This window comes from Kogia breviceps, chromosome 5 (genome assembly GCF_026419965.1).
Source record: "Kogia breviceps isolate mKogBre1 chromosome 5, mKogBre1 haplotype 1, whole genome shotgun sequence".
NCBI classification, from domain to species: Eukaryota; Metazoa; Chordata; class Mammalia; order Artiodactyla; family Physeteridae; genus Kogia; species Kogia breviceps.
The window spans coordinates 10,879,308-10,898,795 of NC_081314.1; the positions used below are offsets into that span (position 1 = coordinate 10,879,308).

A 19,488-nucleotide genomic window follows, 5' to 3' on the forward strand; every position below is an offset into this window, starting at 1 on the left:
CATATATCCCCTCCCTCTTGGACCTCCCTCCCACCCACCCACCCCAACCCACTCATCTAGGTCACCACAGAGCACCGAGCTGAGCTCCTTGTGCTATATATACAGCAGGTTCCCACTAGCATGGTAAGGGGAGGGGAGACGCCAAGTGAATGAATCTCCCAGTAGCTATAACTGAATTTGAAATTCATATATTGGGGAGGAGTCAGAGATTGTAAGTCCATCATCCTCATCTCACAGGTAAGGAAATGAAGACTTAGAGATATGAAGGTCATGTAATTAGCCACCGAGCTGGGCTATCTATCTATCTCTGTTAAGAGATGCTGAAGATATTTTAAAATAAATAAATTCTTTCAATGATTGTCGTAGAGAGAAGATGTATCTGTGAGATCCAGATGCATCCTCATATTGTTTATGTTTTCAAGATTAGTCAGATAGATTCTATTTTCCAGAAGGTCCAAAAGAATGAAATTTCAGAGTAAGACCAAATAAACCCCTTCATCACCAGAGAATGGAAGCCGTGACTCTCGCGAGAGTTCTGCCAGGGGCCTGGTGATAATCAATGGGGAAGAAAACAAACAAAACTGTGGTTCACGTTGAACTTTTAAAAGTTTTTTTTTTATCCTAAGGGAGATGAACACTTGAAAGTAAACTGTACCTCAGTCATCTCCATCTGACAGACAGATGTGCTTGTAATGAAACATCTAAAATTGCTTGGTCCTGTACCTGACTCTTATCAATGAATTTGACTGACAGTTCCCTTACTAGACTGACTACTGCGCTTACTCTCGTCAACTATTTGTATAACGTTTCATTTTCCTCTGCATCAAGAACCATAAATATTTTTCTAAGGCACTGGATTTCCTGTTTCAGCTCAGCCAGCCTTTTGCCTTTCTGTCACTATTCTGCCGATATGTGTCAGTCATCCTTTAGAAGACACACTAGATATTGATGCATTTTATCTGCATATGGGGAAATCCAATTGAAAAATTTTAGGGAGCAGGGTTTTAGGAAATGAGCCATTAAATAAAAGTGAGGAGAAAAGATGTTCAAACAGAACATCCAACTGCTCTTTCATATTTATTGTTAGGAACAATTTCCCAGTTGTTAACCTTATATTATATGAAGTGCTGCAGAGGCCAAGAGAAATCATGGGTGGTGTTTGGTTTGACTCTGGAGTTCACTGGAGCTAATTCTGATACTCCAGATACAAAGAATCTATCTTTCTTGGTATCAAGGGTCCCAGATGCTTTTAAAAATTAGTGGCAGCATTTTAACAATATGTTTGCTTCACCGGGAACAGTGGTTGGTAATTGGGTCTCATGGCATTCTACAGCTCTCATTATTTCAAAATCAAAGGATTAGAATCCATAACCAGCTTAAAGTATAAGCCATGATGATATTCATTTAAATTGGACTAAAAGCTTAAGAGACTATGAATGGTTAAAATATTGACTGGCAGCAGGTGATGCACTTAGCGCTGCTCACTTAGGGCCCTGTATCCATTGCTCATCATTCATACAAGAAAAATTGCTCCTTGTTCCCTGATAGCATTAACAATTCCCTTACACATCACTGGCGGCTCCCTTACTTTGTAGGACATTCGTAATGCCATGCATTTGCCATGCATTCATAATGCCATGCAATTGCATAATGCCATGCAATTGTTCTGTCCCTAAGGGACAGAACAATTTAAATCTCTTAGAATTCTGCCTTTGACTTCGCAGCCTTATAATATAAGGGACAGTCTCCAAATACAAGGGGAAATCTTGCTCACTGTTTAGTGGGCTGAAAGGAAATTTTAAGCCACAAAGTTGAGATTTTGAATTCATGAAACCATATTGTATTAAACTATGTCTGATCCTCTAAGAATATATTTAGCAGTTTAATAAGTCCAACTGAGTTCACTCGACAGCCTGGTTTTCAAGATTTAAAGAAAACATAGTTACATAGTCAAGCACTAAGGTTTTAAAAGCTATTTTTCTTAAAAAAATCATAAAGCATCAACTTTATCCTAGCACTGCTTAGAGGTTCCTCAGGATAAACTTGGGTTGGTGGACATGGTGTGGCTCTCGCCTACTGATGCATTTTACTCTGCTTCAGTCCAGCCCTGCCTCCTTGACTGCCAGGCCGGTAGGAGATGTTGACTGCCATTTCACACCCTTCTCCCTGCCTGGAAGGCCCTCCTGAGGCTTTTTACTTATTCGAATGTAGCATGCTTTATGGAGAAAGCATTGGATGCTCTCTTGGGGGATTGGGGTTTTTAGATCCTTATGATTTTCTTTTTTTCTTTCAGTAGCTAGATGCATTACTTTGGGCAAGCGATTTAATCTCTAGCCCTAGTTTTCTTATCTATAAAATGAGGAAGAAATGAAATAGATTTCACTAACCTTCCTTCTAGCTGCAAAAGTCCTTCAAAATTCAGGCCAAGACTGACATTAGCCATCAGGCAATTCTCAGCCGCTCCAACTCAAACCAATAGCTTTTTCCCCCCTGGAAACCTACCAGCCTATAATGACATCCAAGTCTTTCTCCCAGATGGGATTTTAATTAGTGTTATTTTACCATTCTTAGTTCTTCCAGTCCTGCTCTGATTTTATATGGAATGCTCAGTAAATCCTGTTGAATTTCTGTTAGAAAGGCAAAGAGAGAAAATTATACCATCAGAACAGTGAGGTCTGGCTGTGGATTTGGGAGTCTGTGGATGCATGTCATATGCAAACCAGAGTGGCTCTGGTTTTTAATTTGAAGGGATCTGCAGGAAAGGTGATTAGGGTTAAGAGCCTAATGAATTAAACTTGCTTTCCCTCTTGGGGGGAAAAAAAGGTTGGTTTTAAGAAGCTTCGGATATCAGGGCAAGGTTTTCTATGCTGTAAAGTGTTAGCCAAAGAAAGTTTGAAAAAGTGGAAAAAATACCAAAGATGTGTAGGTTTTTAAAAGTTGATTTTAAGAAAATAACCTCCTATATATCCTGCTGTGCTTCTGAATCACTAAGGAGCTACAGAGGAAGCCCGTAGAGCAAACTACTGTGTTGATGGAGTTCTATGACTGTGATGGCAGTCGTATCGGTAGGAACTGCTGTCTTACAAGACAGTGCTTCTCGCAGTAGGGTTCCAGAAGCAGCAGCAGCAGCATCACCTGAAAACTTGTTAGACATGTATATATGTGGCCCCCAAGCCAGCCTTATTAAGTCAAAAACTTGGAGTCCAGGAAAGCAGCGTTTTAATGCAACTTCCAGAGGTTTCTGATGCACTAAAGTCTGAGAACTACTCCACTAGGAAAGTGAAACATGCGGTTTCTAGTTTTGTCTCCTTTCTTTTCTCCTATCTTTTTTCTTTCTCACTTCATTACCCTGCTGTGATGAAGAGACAGTTTGGCAGACAATCTCCATGTATTGGAGAGTCCCTTCCTCTTTCACTATCTAGAATGCTTTGTGACGTTTCCACCTCTGGTTTGAGAAAAAAATAGACTGTTCTGTGTAAACATTATAAAAGAAATCATTTTGTTTTAGTCAGTATGTGTCTAGTTAGATATCTCTATATTTCTTTTGTAAACTTCCTAAGATGATTTCAAGGAAGGGTATTAGCTACATATAAGCTGTGGCTGAGATAGTTTCTAGAGTAAAGTTACCTGTAGTGCTATGTTAGGAATCCCAGAGTGCTGTGAAATGTGTGTGTTTTTGTGTGTTGTATGCGCGAGTGTGTGCATGTTGTCTGGTACGCACCAAGGATGGATGTCCACACCATGGTGGAAGATCTCACGGTTGGGACTCTGTCATTTCGCATATGACTCTAACCTGTGAGCAGATAGAACTTTGAATGGATGAAGCATCCCAAGGTGGAACAGCTTCATGGACCGCTTTCCACCTCGGAATATCATGGGATACTCTTGCGGGCAGATGCCCCAGACAGACCTGTTCTGAAATCATTATGGGATGCTTTTCTTCAGCAAAGCAAGTTGATAGTGAGCCAGCACAAAGCAATAAATTATGTCCCTTTTAGCGACACCCACACCTTCCTTTAGTCCTTTGAATTTAGAAGGTTGGTGGGAGGGCAGAGAGAGAACAAAAGCCCTAAATAGCCAGAAGACATTGTATATTTTTACTTTGGGTTCTATCCCTGACTAATCTCAGTGTAAAACTAAACTGCTAAAGGAAAATGTTAGGGAATGCATTTAGCATCTGAAACTCAAACCCCATATCATCCCTCTAAATCAGTGTTCTGACAAAGGCTTTGATAAGATGGTAGAGGTGGGTAAATATCAAGTAAACAGTTAAAAATTGTAGCGATAACACGTAATATCTAATATTTGTGAATACTATCTTACAGTTAAATGGTGTCCACTGATTTGGCTTCCTTCGAATATTTATCACACCCTTTCCTTCTTCATTTCCACATTTGGATCCCTAGTTCATATTTTTTTTTTAATCTGAGTGACTGAAATAGCATCTTAGACTCCCTGCCTTAAAGAGTCTCCCACTATAAAATGTCTTAAGAGTGGTAAGGAACACTCTTCCTTGGCTTTATTTTATTCCTGTCATCTTGAAATTCCTCTACTCAAATTCCTTTGCTAAATTCTTTTTCACATAAATAGACACTATTTCTGATGTTAACTTCCTCTCCGTGTTCCCACTGTATCTCAATTCTCTTTTCTCTCTTTGATAATTTTCTCCAAACGCTATTTCCTCTGCCCCGAAACAGAACAAATCTGCCTCTCCTCTGTTCTTCCTCAGGATCTTCTTGGCAACCATCCCTCCCTCTTGAACACCCTCTTTTTCTCAGCTGCACTGGGGTCCTTGATCTCAGGTGCCCTAGTGGGCCACCCAAACTGCTCCGTGTTCCCGATTAGCACCCCACTTATTGATTTCCATGTGCTTCTCCCTATAAAGTCCACGCTCTCTTCTCTCCCTTGCAAAGCCTGTGTGCATCCTTAAGAAGCTCCTCTGGGAAGCCTTCCTTAACACTTTAGAGGGTGGAGTTAGTTGATCTCTCCTTTAGGGTTCTTTGGGACTTTGTACATTCACTTGTTAAAAAAAAAAAACACCTGTATCTCTTAGGATGTGTTCAACTTCTAGTCACAGTAACCCTAACTCAAACAGACTTAAGCAATATGGCAATTTATTATCTCCCATAACTAGAAGTCGAGAGAAGAGTAGTCTTCAGGGCTGGCTGATTCAGCAACTGCTATCGTTTTCAAGGACGCAAGGTTTTTGTTTGTTTGTGTTTGCGGTACGCGGGCCTCTCACTGTCGTGGCCTCTCCCGTTGCGGAGCACAGGCTCCGGACGCGCAGGCGCAGCGGCCATGGCTCACGGGCCCAGCCGCTCCGCGGCACGTGGGATCTTCCCGGACCGGGGCACGAACCCGCGTCCCCTGCATCGGCAGGCGGACTCCCAACCACTGCGCCACCAGGGAAGCCCAGACGCAGGTTTTTTTTTTTTCCTTTTCTCCGCTCTGCCATTCCCAGTGCTGACTTCAATGCCAGGCTGGGGGCGAGGTGGGCATGGCAGTTCCTGGTGTCCTGACCAGGCACAATAATAGCCCGAGGAAGAAGAGAGCTCATCTCTCCTCTGCCCCTCTTTTGGGATGTCAAAACTTTTCCAAGAAGCCTCCTAGCAAGCTTCTCTTCACGTTTTATTGACAGGAATAGAGTTACATGCCTTCTAGTACCAATTATCAGCAAGGGGAGTAGAAACACCCTTGGACCTGAGAGAGGGGTCAGCTTACCCTGAGCACATGTGGGGAGGGATGGTTAGCCGAACAAATCTGGGTTTTGTTGGGAAAAAGAGGGGACAGATGCTGAGTTGCCAATCAGCAGTGTCTGATACCCTTATTCAGTTGAAATATCATATTACGTAGTTTAAGGATTTATCTTGTTTTTTCAGTAAGAGGCAATACCTCATTTACTTAGATTACTCTTGGTGACCACTCTGTGCATAGAGAGTGAAAGAACTACAAAACTCAGTTCTTCAGTCTTCATGCATTAACTACATTTTCCTGAGGCTCCTAAACTCTCTCCAATGTCACGTGGCATTTAAATATACCTGTGTGATAGTCTGATTGGATGCATGTGTGCAGTTGGGCTTGTTGCCTTGTGTGACTCGTACAGGAAGAGAATCTGAAAGGAGCCCGCTGGCGCATGCCGTGCAGTGTGGCAGCGTGTGTGATAGTGTGTGAACACAATCATTGGTCTGACCATAGCCAAAGAGATTTCAACATGTTGTGTTTTAAAAACCAACCTGTTGGGCTTCCCTGGTGGCGCAGTGGTTGAGAGTCCGCCTGCCGATGCAGGGGACGTGGGTTCGTGCCCCGGCCCGGGAGGATCCCACGTGCTGCGGGGCGGCTGGGCCCGTGAGCCATGGCCACTGAGCCTGCGCGTCCGGAGCCTGTGCTCCGCGACGGGAGAGGCCACAACAGTGAGAGGCCCGCGTACCACAAAAAAAAAAAAAAAAAAAAAAAAAAACACCAACCTGTTATCCATTTCACTATATATAAAAGTAAGTCCCCATCGATATTCCTCTGAGAAAATTCTCTTTAGGATAACATGTCAGCATCATGCAGAGTGACTAAATAAGATGCATGGGAACTGGTTATGTAATGCAGGCTTAATATAGGAAGACGCTTAGGAAACCCTTGTACCTTATTCTCACTGGAAATCAGGATCACAGGATTGGGCAGAAGGTAGAGGCCTGGTAGGATTAAAATATTTTAATATGTTATGATCAGGGCCGAATTTTATTCATTTTCATAATTCCCGCAAGTCCTAGAGCAATGCCTTCCATGTCTGTAGCATGAAAGCGGAAGGAGGGAGGAAGGGAGGAAGGGAGGAAGGGGGTGGGGTTTTCTCATATTTTCAGTGTGGAGAATGGAGAGCCAGTCCAGAAAGAGGAGGCTCACATTTCTAAATGTTTCGCACTTTGAGCGCTCGTGAGGCTCTTTCCTCCTTCCTTCCTCCGTCCCTCCTTTCCTCTCTCCCACAGACATCACCATGTCAGGCATCTGCTATGAGGATTATCTTGCAAGCTCTGTAAGGACAGGAGCATCACAACATTTGGTGTGACGCCCCTTACATGTGACATTTTATTTTATTTTTTATTTATTTATTTTTTTTGTGGTACGCGGGCCTCTCACTGTTGTGGCCTCTCCCGTTGCGGAGCACGGGCTCCGGACGCGCAGGCGCAGCGGCCATGGCTCACGGGCCCAGCCGCTCCGCGGCATGCGGGATCCTCCCGGACCGGGGCACGAACCCGCGTCCCCTGCATCGGCAGGCGGACTCTCAACCACTGAGCCACCAGGGAAGCCCACATGTGACATTTTAAAATGTCGGTCACTGACTAACTACACAAACTCAGAGGATCCTCTTCTTCTTGAATCCAAGGGAGTTTGTGGACTTGGAGAAAGTTGGGTTGCCTAAAGTGTTTGGCTTTTCTAGAGAAAAAGCAGATGAAGAATAGCACAGCGTCTACCCTAAACAGTCTCATTATCCAGTGGGGGTGACAAAGCCAAAGTCTACAGAGCAGGGCTGAACAATATATATCTTTCTATAAAATGGGGCCAAAAAGGGTGTGGTGCAAACCGTAGGTACTCGAAGATTAGAGAACTTAGTGAGTACAGGCTGCATCAGAGCACAGGTCCCCCAGCTGGGACTTGAGATGGACTTTGTAGGATTGTGAGGACCTTACGGATGAGGTCTGTTGTCCAAGATCTGTCTTGGGGGTTTGTGTGCTTCTGGGGCAAGGTCAGCGTTCACTAGAAAGCAAGTTCCCACTCCTGTCACCCTAGTCGCCCAGATGCTCAAACTTGTAGACCCAGGGGATGCATCTGGACCAGAGTTTCTGCTTGGAGAAGGTAATGCCACCAGCCGGCCAAGTGACAGAGCTCAGCAAAGTGTCATGCTTGTGAGGATACAGCCTGGGGTCAGGGCTATGCACACATGCGTTTGTGGTATTGCTTTGCTGGGACAGGCTGCCTCCTTTTCTCCCCGGGTAGGTAGGGTTCTGGTTCATGGCTTACCAAAGAGAGTACTGGTTTGTGTCCATAAGTTATGGTAGACAGTCCCCTCTTTTCTTCTTCTGTGCACAAGTGGTTGACGCTCTCTTTACCCTGTATCTTTGTGGGAGTATAAAAATAACCCCCTTTCATTAGCATTTTCTTCCTACTAGCAATCCTACTTTATCTGTCACCTGCTCTCATGCAATACTGGGCTGGAGTACGTTAACTCAACATTCTACGTTTGTGTCAGCATACAGCTAGAGCTCTGAGTGGCTGTCAAAAGCATTATGAGGCTCTATGAGTAGGTGTCTGGCCTCCAACATTAGGATTTTCTCGTTGCTGTTACTGCACACAAATGGGTGGATGCATTTATTAACTGAGTGCATGGTGAGGCTGCAGCTTCCCCACTGGCCCTTGTACTGTGCCAAGATGTTGATTCCTCTCAACCCTTGGGATTGGGGAGAAGGAGGGCCAGGGCCTTTGTCTAGTGTGTTAATTTGGGTCCTCCAAGAAGCAGATGCTGGAGAGAGATTAGCTGTGCAAAAGGTTTACTGGGGGAAAATTCCTTTGAGGAAAAATGGGGAGGGAGACTGCAGATGCTGAGCCAGCTATCAGGTCTTGGAGCAGCTCAACCAACCCCTGTGGAGAGAGGGAAGGAGGGGAGGCTGCGTAGGAAAAGGTTTAGGCTGTGGTGCAATTCTAAGAAAGGTTGGGCAAAGCTGATGCGGAGTCTTTGAGCCATGGTGACCCTTCAGAGGAGTCCCATCTCCCTGTCTTAGTGCCCCTGCTGTGATCAGTCATTGTCTGGCTTCAGCATGACTGCAGTCGTGAATTCCAGACCATCGGTCAGACTACACACTCCTCATAGTGGGAGATCTATCTGCAAGGTGCATTTTCATGGCTATTACATCTGGTCACCTCTGGCAGCGAGCAGCTTACTCCACGTACTCCAGTGTGCTGCTTCTCAAAGGCTGGAACCAGAGATGGTACAGAGGGCCAGGCATGGCCATTTAGCTTTTGAGGCATTGTATGAATTTAACCACAGAAACCCAGGTACTAAGCAGTTGTTATTATGACAAATACTTGTTTCCCCTGCTTGAGAGAAAACGGTGGACACTTCATGTTTACTTCTTGTTACTGCACTGAAAGCATATTGCAAAAATAAGAGGCTCACGGCTCACCCTTTGGGAATTTCAGATATTATCAATACAGGTTCTCTCCATTCAGGCCCTATGCATGTAGTGCCTTGTTTCCCTTCTTTATATTCCACTTAGCAGAAAGCAGAGGTCATAGTATCATTCATGGTAATTGCCAAGTAACTTTTAGAAAACAAATCCTTCCTAGGATTCCACTAGAGTGTTGGAAAAGTGATGTTCTTACGCAGGCACCCTAAACCGTGTGCAGTGTATCTGGTGTGTCTTCCCTTCTCTTTCCTGACTAGTTTTATTGTAGTCATTTGACACTGCACATGGAAGGCTGCCCAGTGTTCTGTGATGGGTCAAGTGCTTATGGTGGTTACATACCCATCACTTATTTTTTCTTGCTGGCAAAGGTTAAGATAAAATATTTCTCACTATTATGGGGGAGTGGGCCAAATACTGAAGCAGGAACAAGTAAGGTAAAAATACTTTTGACAGAAATCTGCTTTCATTCTCACCTATTACTCTACTTCTCTCCATTACTGCCAAAGTGATAGATCTTATATGAAAATCTGACTGTTTTACTGTCCTGCCTAAAATCTTTCAATAGTTCTATATTACCATTGGGTTAAAAATAAAAACTTCTTAGCATGACAGAGGAGTCTCTTTATGACCTGGCCCCTGTGGTCTAGAGTTTTTCTCTCTCTTTGTCTCTGTCTCCGTCTATCTCTCTCTCCACCTATTCTCTTCTTACTCCACTGCTGATTCCCTAAATCCATCAGAGTTCTTAAATTCCTCTGTATTTATACATTATATTATTAGGCTATCCTAGTGACTGCTGACACAGAACCACTCACATTTCAGTGACTACACAAGTGAAGTTAACTTTTCACTCAAGTAACAGTCCAGTGCAGGTTTTCCTGGTTGGTGGATGGCTTTCCCCCACCTGGTGTCTCAGGGACACAGACTTCTTCAGTGTGGTGACTCTGTCTACCTATAGGGCCTTTGTTTCCGACCTATCCATCTGATAAATGGGGACAGAGAAGGGAGAAAACTCACCTACTTCTTCAGTGCTGTGGCACACATCACTTTTGCTTGTATTCCATTGGTGAGAACCCAGACAAATGCCAGAGAACTGGAAACAATCTCTGGCCAAGCAGCCACTTCCTGACAACTAATCTACACATTGGCAAACAAAAATCCTAGGGAACGTTTGTCTGTCTCTGCCGTTACTCACGTGCTGCCACCCACATGTGCAGCCTGGATCTCAACTCATTCCCTGATTCGGGTCATCTGGACAAATCTTGTGTGACCTTTTAAGATTCATCTAAAGCTTTGCGTCATTCAAAGAGCTTTGGAGTGTCTCCTCTCTATACTCGTATAACACAGGGTACTTACCAGCTGTCATAGCACATGTCACGTTGTATTATAATTGTTTGCTTATGGACCTTCATTTTACAAACTTCAGCTCCTGTAGGACTGGGACTGTATTTTTGTTTTAAGTCTATAAATGTCTGAAACAAAATATGTACCCAACAAATGTTTTATTGAATAAATGAAAGGCCATTAGATGACTAGATTTACAAAAGACTGATAAAACCTCCAACCTTTGATGTTTTAAAGAGTGAACTGTGGATTTATCCTAAAACAAATACATCAATCCTAATTTTAAATTGAGGAATGTGTGGACCTCTAAAATTTCTTTGTGATTTTGTTAATAAATCCACAATATTAAGAGAGTTCACATTTATCAGATTACCATGAGCATCCTAACAGAGTCTGTAAACTCAAAAGTCAAGGATTGTCACTTGAGTTCAACTCTTTGCTAAGAGAATATTGTATCATTAGAATGTGTTTGGCTGCAGGTAAGCAGAAACTTGATTTTACATTGTTTGAAAAATTAGAAAATGTATTATGTCACACAACAGGAAGTCTGGAATTAGGGCAGCTCCAGGATAGGTTGATCCAGGGCTCAGTGAAGCCCTCCAGGACCTGGGTTCTGTCTATATCTCAGTCCAACCATCCTCAGTATATTGACTATGGCCTTGGACTATATCCCCTCAAGGTCACAAGATACCTGCCAGCAAAAAGTAAAGAAGCATATTGCCTTGATCATGTCCTGAGGGAGAGAATAAGAACACTTGTCCCCTAACCACAGTATATATAAGTGCAACATTTTAGTCTGATGGGGCTGTCTCAGATATGTGCTGATCTGTGGACCAGAAACTTTCTCCAGGGGAATTCCATCTCCTGACTGATTAGATTACTCAGTATCTCTCATGGAGCCAAGGTTTTCTTGAGCACTTGGATGGATAGAAGAGGTGGGTAGCTCTTCACTCCAAAATCTGTGGGTCCATTAGGAAGGAAAAAAGGAGAAGTATTAACAGTGTCCATCGCAAATACTTTAACAATACAGTCTGTTGAGCTGGTATCTATGGAAGAGTGAACAATTTTCTAAACCAGGCAACAACCCTTTCTCCTGCCACCTATACAAGTTACAAATCATGTATTTGAAAGCATCTAGTAATGAACATTTTAGATTACATTTCTCCAGTGCAATTATTTATTCTTTATTTTAGGCCTTGTAATGGGATTAATTTTACGATATGCTACAGCACCAACTGATATTGAAAGTGGAACTGTGTATGATTGTGGAAAACTGGTCTTCAGCCCTTCAACTCTACTGATTAATATCACTGACCAAGTTTATGAATATAAATACAAGAGAGAAATAAGCCAGCACAACATCAATCCTCATCAAGGCAACGCTATACTTGAAAAGGTAAGGATCCTCCCTCTCTGGTCACATATTTTTTTTTCCAGTATAAATAATTGCATCATATATGAGCCACCATAAGTAATGCATCCATACACATACACATGTCCTTTTTCAACACCACACTAACGGGGTGATTTAGCTAAGTGGTTAATGCCTTGATATACTCTGGTTGTAAGCTCAGTTGTCTGTATTTTTTTTCTAGAAGTTGGAAAAATAATGCTTTTTATTATAACTGTTTTGCAAGCCACAGTTACATTAGGTAAAAAGATAATAGTAATTAAGCTGACTCTGCCTTTCATGTTGCTTGATTCAAGTTTTCACATTTTTATTTTTTTTTAATTTTTGGTTGCGTTGGTTTTTTTTTTTTTTAATTTTTTGTTTCGTTGGTTGCTGCACATGGGCTTCCTCTAGTTGCGGTGAGCGGGTGCTACTCTTTATTGTGGTGCAGGGGCTTCTCCTTGCAGTGGATTCTCATTGCAGAGCACGGGCTCTAGGCACGCGGACTTCAGTAGCTGTGGCACACGGGCTCCGTAGTTGTGGTACTTGGGCTCAGTAGTTGGGCTCAGTCGTTGTGGCTTGCGGGCTCTCAAGCACAGGCTCAGTAGTTGTGGCGCATGGGCTTAGTTGCTCCACGGCACGTGGGATCTTCCCAGACCAAGGATGGAACCCATGTCCCCTGCATTGGCAGGCATATTCTTAACCGCTGCACCACCAGGAAAGTCCCACATATGTGTTTTAAGTGTTGTTATATAAATTACCAGCTGGCTACGCAGTTTAAATCTGCCTTAAGTCAAAAGGAAAATGGAGGAGAATAAAAAAAATTTCACTTGCAAGCCTTGATCTAGAATGGTTGACTTTTAGCTGCCAACACAAAACACTGGCCACTTGGCTGTTTATAAATACACTGACACAGAGTCAGTCTCAAGAGATCTTGACTCCATCAGTTTAGTTAGGGAATCTTAGACTGAAAAAAGAAGAATTGTGAAGTTACTCATCTTTTAAAAATGTTTTTATTATTGCAAATGCATGAATTGCTTCAGTTATTAGAAGGGAGACTTTCTTCTGCTCTCATTCAGGACTCTGGGTCAGAAAACAGGGGAGGTTATCTTCTGTGGTGTCTTGTGTGTGGATGAGTCTTTGGAATAAGTGAATTTGTGTTTAACAACACAAGTACATGCTGAGAATCAGGATCTTATGAGATATATTCTAGATCGTTTTGTGTCAGAGCCAAGAACTTCCTTGCTATTATGGAAGTGTACTTTATCAATTTTATCCCATATAAATTTAGTTTTCTTTTAAAATACACTTTTTTTTTCTATTTTGAGAGATTTGAGACAGGAAGGGAGATAAATGATCTGGATTTTTCTTCATTCAAGATGAGTAATTACTAGTGGTTTTTTTTAACATTATCTTCCACTAGCACATTCTAGATTAACTTCCTCCTAGCACGTGGTGAGGGCTCAGGAAACTCAAACTGATTATAATACTAGACTAAATCAGACTTAGTAAAGTGAAGTGAAACACAAAAAAGCAAATTAAATAATGTATTTCTGAAGTAAATAGGAGCAACTTCTAGATCTGCTATTTTGGATGATCTCTTCCATGAGATTCTTTCTATTTACATGAATAATAGAAAACTATCTATATTGAAATAATTTTTTAAAGTGATCTTGTTAGCGGCATAATTTAAACACTGTCTTCAGTTTTACTTTGCTTAGTATTGGAACATAAATTATTTCCCTCCTCACTCTCTTACCTATTTTATCTGCATTTCTAAGCAGCACTATTTCTCCAAACAGGTTGACCACCACCCCCTGCTCCAAAGATGCTGATAATTATCTCTGGTTTTTTAATAGCAACTTGTTTTCGAACAGGATAGCCTACAAACACCTGATCAGAAATTTTGTTACCGTGTTGTTGACCTATTGATTTTTTTTAAAAATCAGCAGCCAAACTCCAGTGTTTGCTTTTGAAAAATTAAGGCAAGAGATGGAGAAAATGTCTAAGTTTCTGGGGCCTCCTTGATTTTTTCGTTGGGTAGATTATGAGTTCTGCACATGAAATGTTTCATTGACCTTGAATGCTCAAGTATTTTATAGACTGACTTCCAAATTGTGTGACTTATTGACTCACAATTAGCATTTGTTCCTCGTGGCATCCCAGGTTGGCAATAGGCAGCTCAGTAGCCAGGGTAAATCCCCCAGCTCCTTGCTGGTGGAGAAAGGGGCAGCCACTGGCACACTTACTATATTAGACAACTTTGGGTGGAAAGGATCTTTTTTATAAATGGCCAGAGTATATCTTAACACACATTCGTTGCTTAAGTGCCAATGTTGGGGGACCCTAGTTAGTCTGCAAAAATGAAATGCCCATAGTCTGCATTTGTTACTGGGAATTGTCCACTGCGTGCAAGTATTCATATCAATCGAGCAATTAATTTATGTCAGATGCAAAAGAATTCCAAAAAAGGGCCTATTTATTGGAAGGCTTATAGGGAGGTAACGTGGAGTAATGGGAAAAAAATTCAGGACCAGATAGATCTGCCATCTATCCTTAGTAAGTTCCTTGAACTTCCTAATCTCCAACTTTCTTATTTGTAAAGTGGGGAGATTAGAAATATTTTGTAGGATTGTTTTAATGTTTAAATGAGATGATGTATATAAAGTACCTGACTGCCATAAGACCCTTTATGTTGCTGTCACTGCCTCTACTACTACTTCCACTGCTACTTCTAATACCACCGCCAACACCATCACCACTGCACTACCTCTAAGACCAGTGCTACCATTGCTGCTACTAATATTTGAAGGCTTAATATATGCCAGGGATTAATAAAATGTGTGGGTATTTTCCATTTATTTAACATCTCCTGGGGAGATAAGACCAATGGATAATATATGCTAGTATATAATTCAGTTCTAAATTGTATCATATAGACAATGAGGATTATGAAGCTTTACGGATTAGTTGTCATAGATACATGAGCTTGTTAAGGAGTCTTCCTGGAGGAGGTGGAACTTGAGAAGGGCTTTGAAATGTGGGTTTGACTTGAATAGGCTGCAGGATTGAGTTCAGAAAGATGTGGGCAGGACTGGAGGGCGAGGCTGCAGGAAGTGGTGATCTAGGCGAACAGGGGAGAAGGGCTTCATCAACGCTTTGGATCAACAGAACCTGCTTGATTTATAGGAACACTGTGAAGAGAAGAATCTAAGATTCTAAGGATTCAGGTCTGGCTGGGAGAATGTGGGAGTCCTAGGATAGAGGTAAAGGAGGGAAGGAAGATTTGTGGAAGAGGATGGGTGAAAATGAAAATGTGGGTCTGCATCTGGAGAGAGATCATCTAATTTAGAGCAAGAAAGAGCCCTGACTTCATTAAGTCGAACTCCATCATTTTATAGATGAGTAAAAGAAGAACTTAAGCCCTAAAATTGATTTAAGTCAGTGATGTTCAAACTTGTCTGAATTTTGGAATCATTTGAAGCTGCAAAAAATCCTGATGCTTGTGTTCCATCCCTGGAGTTTGTAATTTTACTGGTTTGGGATGCCACCTGAGCTTTGGAACTTTTAGAAGATCACCAGGTGATTCTTTTTTTAAAAAAAAATTTTTATACAGCAGGTTCTTATTACTTATCTATTTTATACATATTAGTGTATATATGTCAATCCCAATCTCTCAGTTCAGCCCCCCTGCCCCCGCTTGCACCAGGTGATTCTAATATGCAGACAAGTTTGAGAATCACCGATTTTGGTCCTGGGTTGTGTTCAGGTGAATATAGTGAGGAGAGAAATGCCACGTTTCTGCTTCTTCCCCTCACCTCCACTGCTGCAGATCTATCAGCCCCTTTTATACACAAAGTACTTTTCTTGCTTCTGGACCTCTACACGTGTTATTCTTTTTGCCTAAAATGGTCTTATTCCTTCTTTTTGGATGTCAGCCTCCTTCTTATCCCTAGAATCTTGAAATGCCATCCCTTCAGAGAGGGCTTGCCCTGTGACTTTCTCACACTGTATCCCCTCTCTCTCTTTCTCTCCTGCCCTCTCTTTTGTTTCAAAGTACTTAGCACCATATGAAATTTTATATGTATTTTCTTGCTTATTAATTATCATTCTTACATTGTTTGATGTCCACTAGACTGTAAACTTCACAAAGGCAGGGATCATGCCTTTTTAATTGACCAGTGTATCCCCAAAGACTACCACAGTGCCCGATGCATATTGCTGCTAAATAGCTAGCTTGTGAATGAATGAATGAGTAAATGGAAGAATCTGAGAGCTTGGTGGAGTATATACAGCTAGACTATTTGGAAATTATCATCTTGGAGTTGGTAGAATCGTGTCCTGGATACTTAATGGTTGAAGAGACTGAGATACTATCTAATCTTAGTTGTGTACATATAGATAGAAATTCATATCCAGAGAAATTACATGGTGGGTCCAGGGCCCCACTACTGGTCAGAGGCAGAACTGAGACCCATAGCACTTTACTCTGAGTTCTGAGACTACTGGTCAGAGGCAGAACTGAGACCCATAGCACTTTACTCTGAGTTCTGAGTGATTTATCATATCCCACACCATTGGACAGGCTCTTGAGTGGCCCTGTGGACAGAGAAGGACTGAGGCCTGGGCTATCTTACACTGAGATGGGTGGAAGGAGATGAGGACCAGTGCTGGAAAGAGAAGAGGATGGTCAGAATTACAGAAAGAGGTCTAGTACCATGGTGTTACAGAAGCCATTGGTGTGGCTCCACTGGGACCTTTTTCTTTGTGGTACAGATTTAAGAGAGTATTTGGCCTTTGTTTCTAAAAGTTACAGGATGAGGAAATGAGTTTTACTCTCAGAAGAATGTAGTTTAAGGTCTTGGATGAAATTTCTGACTTCAGGATTTGAAGAGGCTGAAATAAATTCCTGTGCTATATAATCATCTCTTGGAATACTTGTAAGAGCACGTGTATTTCTGAGATGGTTAGGCCTTGATGTGTTTGGAAACAGCTCTGGGCTTGATGGCTCCCTGAGTTTCTTCCAATAAGGTATAAAACTGGAAAATATGAGAGCTGTTGGCATGTATATATGCAGCAGCGTACTGTGCTTTTATGCCACATTATAAACATATTAAAATTTCAGGAAATACCATATGCCAAGCTTCTTTTGGTCATGCTCAATACAGATAAGGAAAAAATATTTTCACTTAAAGATGTGTGAAAACAGTATTTTTCTATATGTTATCAGCAGCTGATGATCTCAAAACAACCTTCTGAGAAAATAAAACTAGATGGTGTTGCTTTGTATCTATCCAGTTAATGTTTCCTACACTGTTTGTCAAGCTGTTCTGTGGATCTAATGTATCCTTAAGTAGTTTTAACTGAGTGGGACCTATTTTCTATTACACAGTGGCTTTACAGACATTAATTTGTTACAGAGTATTTAGGCATACTAAAATGTCTACTAAGCATTTCTGAATTTCATATCAATAGGAAGTTTAAATCTTGCTCTTGAAGAGCAGGAGATAAAAGAACTTTCTCCATCACTCATTCATTCTTTCAACACAAGTGAACTGAGTGAGTCTCATCCGTTTCAATTCTGAAATAAAGAATGATCTCAAGGAGTTTATTAGTAAAATGGGGAAAACACAGCATATGAATAAATGAACAAATACACCACAAGACAGCTATCAAAGGAGCGGGTCAGATACCAGACATTCAGAGGGGGCAATATTATTTCCTGTTAGGGTGACAGGAAAGATTTCAAAGAAGGATAGCTGATGAACTCTGGTGGTGATGTGTGTAGTGTGTGAAGGTAGCAGAGTCATTCCAAGCAGAGGTAAAAGCATGATGTGGAGGTAGAAAAAGGGGTAGAGAGTATTCCAAGAAAGAAAAGCATTTCCAATAATTTGAAGTACAGAAGACCAATGAAACATAGGGTGCGAATAAAGGCAGATCTTGGTTATGGAATCCCTTAAATGCCAGGCTGAGTAATGCCTCCTCTATTGGTAGTCAGTGGAAGAGTGCAACGTTGACAAAAGAAAAGAAATAGTTAGGCTCCCGTGTACAAAGTAGAGAGTGAAAGCAGAGAGACAGATGAGGCTAAGCTTGAATGGTAACCAAGGGGCAGATGGAAGAGAAGCAAGGAAGGAAGACGCTGTAGAGTTTGGACCAACTGGGCACAAAAGGAGGAAGAGAGAAGAGCTAATTCTGCTACCCTCTCTTGTGGTTTCACAGAGAGTGGCAGGACAGAAATGGGGACCTTAAAAGTTAAGGGAAGGAGCTGGTTTGTAGTGGAAAATCACAAGTATAGTTTAAAACTGATGAATGAATGAACTTGTCTCATCGTTAATTTATTTATCATTGATTTAACACATTATGCTTTTCCACATTGAGTTGGAAAGGTCAGCAGACCATTTGGCTGGAAAAGTCTTGCAGACCCAGTAGGTTTTCAAAAAGTTGTCAGCACAGTTAAATTTATACTTCCTATAATTTATAAGTCAGTTGACTGTAATGGGAAAAGTCAAAGGAAACTACCCAGTGAAATGTTTGCCAAGTCTTCACTTCCTGTGTGACAAGTGACACTATCATTTGGTAAGGAAAGTTATTTTGGAGTAAGTTACACTGCTGAGTAATCTGTCCTGTCTATTGTTTCAGTAAAGAGAATTGCCAGACAAATAGGTCACACTGAAGCTATTATCAATTGTGTTGATAATACTGTATATTTTTGAGATATTTTAAGGAAGTCCTTATAGCCACAGATAATTATATGACTTTAAAAAATAATTTTGTATTTGCAGTATCAAAACATCAGTGTCTTAATATTTTTCTCACTGTCCAACTTTTTCTGATGGTGATTTTGACTGTTTGTGGTTCAGAGTCTTAATTCTCACATATTTGTTTGTAAACTATTTCTGTTCTTTCCAGTCTTTATTTTTGCTTGATTATTCTGGCTCAGAGGCAAGCTCTTCTGGTAACAGAAACAGCTTGATCAGAAGGAGTCATTAGACCATGAGATAAATATGTGCAGTTAGTGCTGGGACACTTTTGGAGAGAATAAAGAAAAGACAGGAAAGAAATCTCTAAAACTGTTCTAGGCACAATGAGAGAAGCAAGCATCACTTTGGTTTTGGAGAAACATTTGTAGGACACAATCAATTATTTCTCCATTCTATAGAGAACAGGGATTCATGATTTATGTTTCTTTATCATGACAAGCCTTGACTCTTACACATGAGATTGTCCTGGGGGAACTCAAGCTTGGCAGAGCATGGGATGAGGCTGTTTGGATAGACTTAGCTACTTTCATCATAAATCTTAGTTAAGAGATCTGTTGTTAATAAAGAAAGCTAACATTCTAAATTTTGTTAATCTGTTTTCTTCCACCTTTGTTCAACTTTCTTTGTAGAACGTTGGCCTGAGAAATGATTTCAGAAATGTCTCGACTCTAAATATTCCATTAAAATATTTTTCCAAAGTTATTGAGATAAAATTAACATATAAAATTATATTAGTTTAAGGTGTACAACATAATGATTTTATACAGATATATAGATATCTATATATATATCAAATGCAAAATGATCATCACAATAAGTTTAGTTA

The 19,488-nt window shown here is 41.3% G+C and overlaps 1 protein-coding gene across 2 annotated transcripts in view; it reads left to right on the forward strand.

Moving 5' to 3' along the window:
- The window catches only part of SLC9A9 (solute carrier family 9 member A9), a 719,922-nt gene that overhangs the window by 145,742 nt on the left and 554,692 nt on the right, over nucleotides 1–19,488 (forward strand). For both annotated transcript variants that reach the window (XM_067033615.1, XM_067033614.1), the window contains one exon: nucleotides 11,705–11,907. In XM_067033615.1, the coding sequence (XP_066889716.1) occupies nucleotides 11,713–11,907 (195 nt within the window). In that variant the 5' untranslated portion in view covers nucleotides 11,705–11,712. The remainder of the gene's footprint in view (nucleotides 1–11,704; nucleotides 11,908–19,488) is intronic.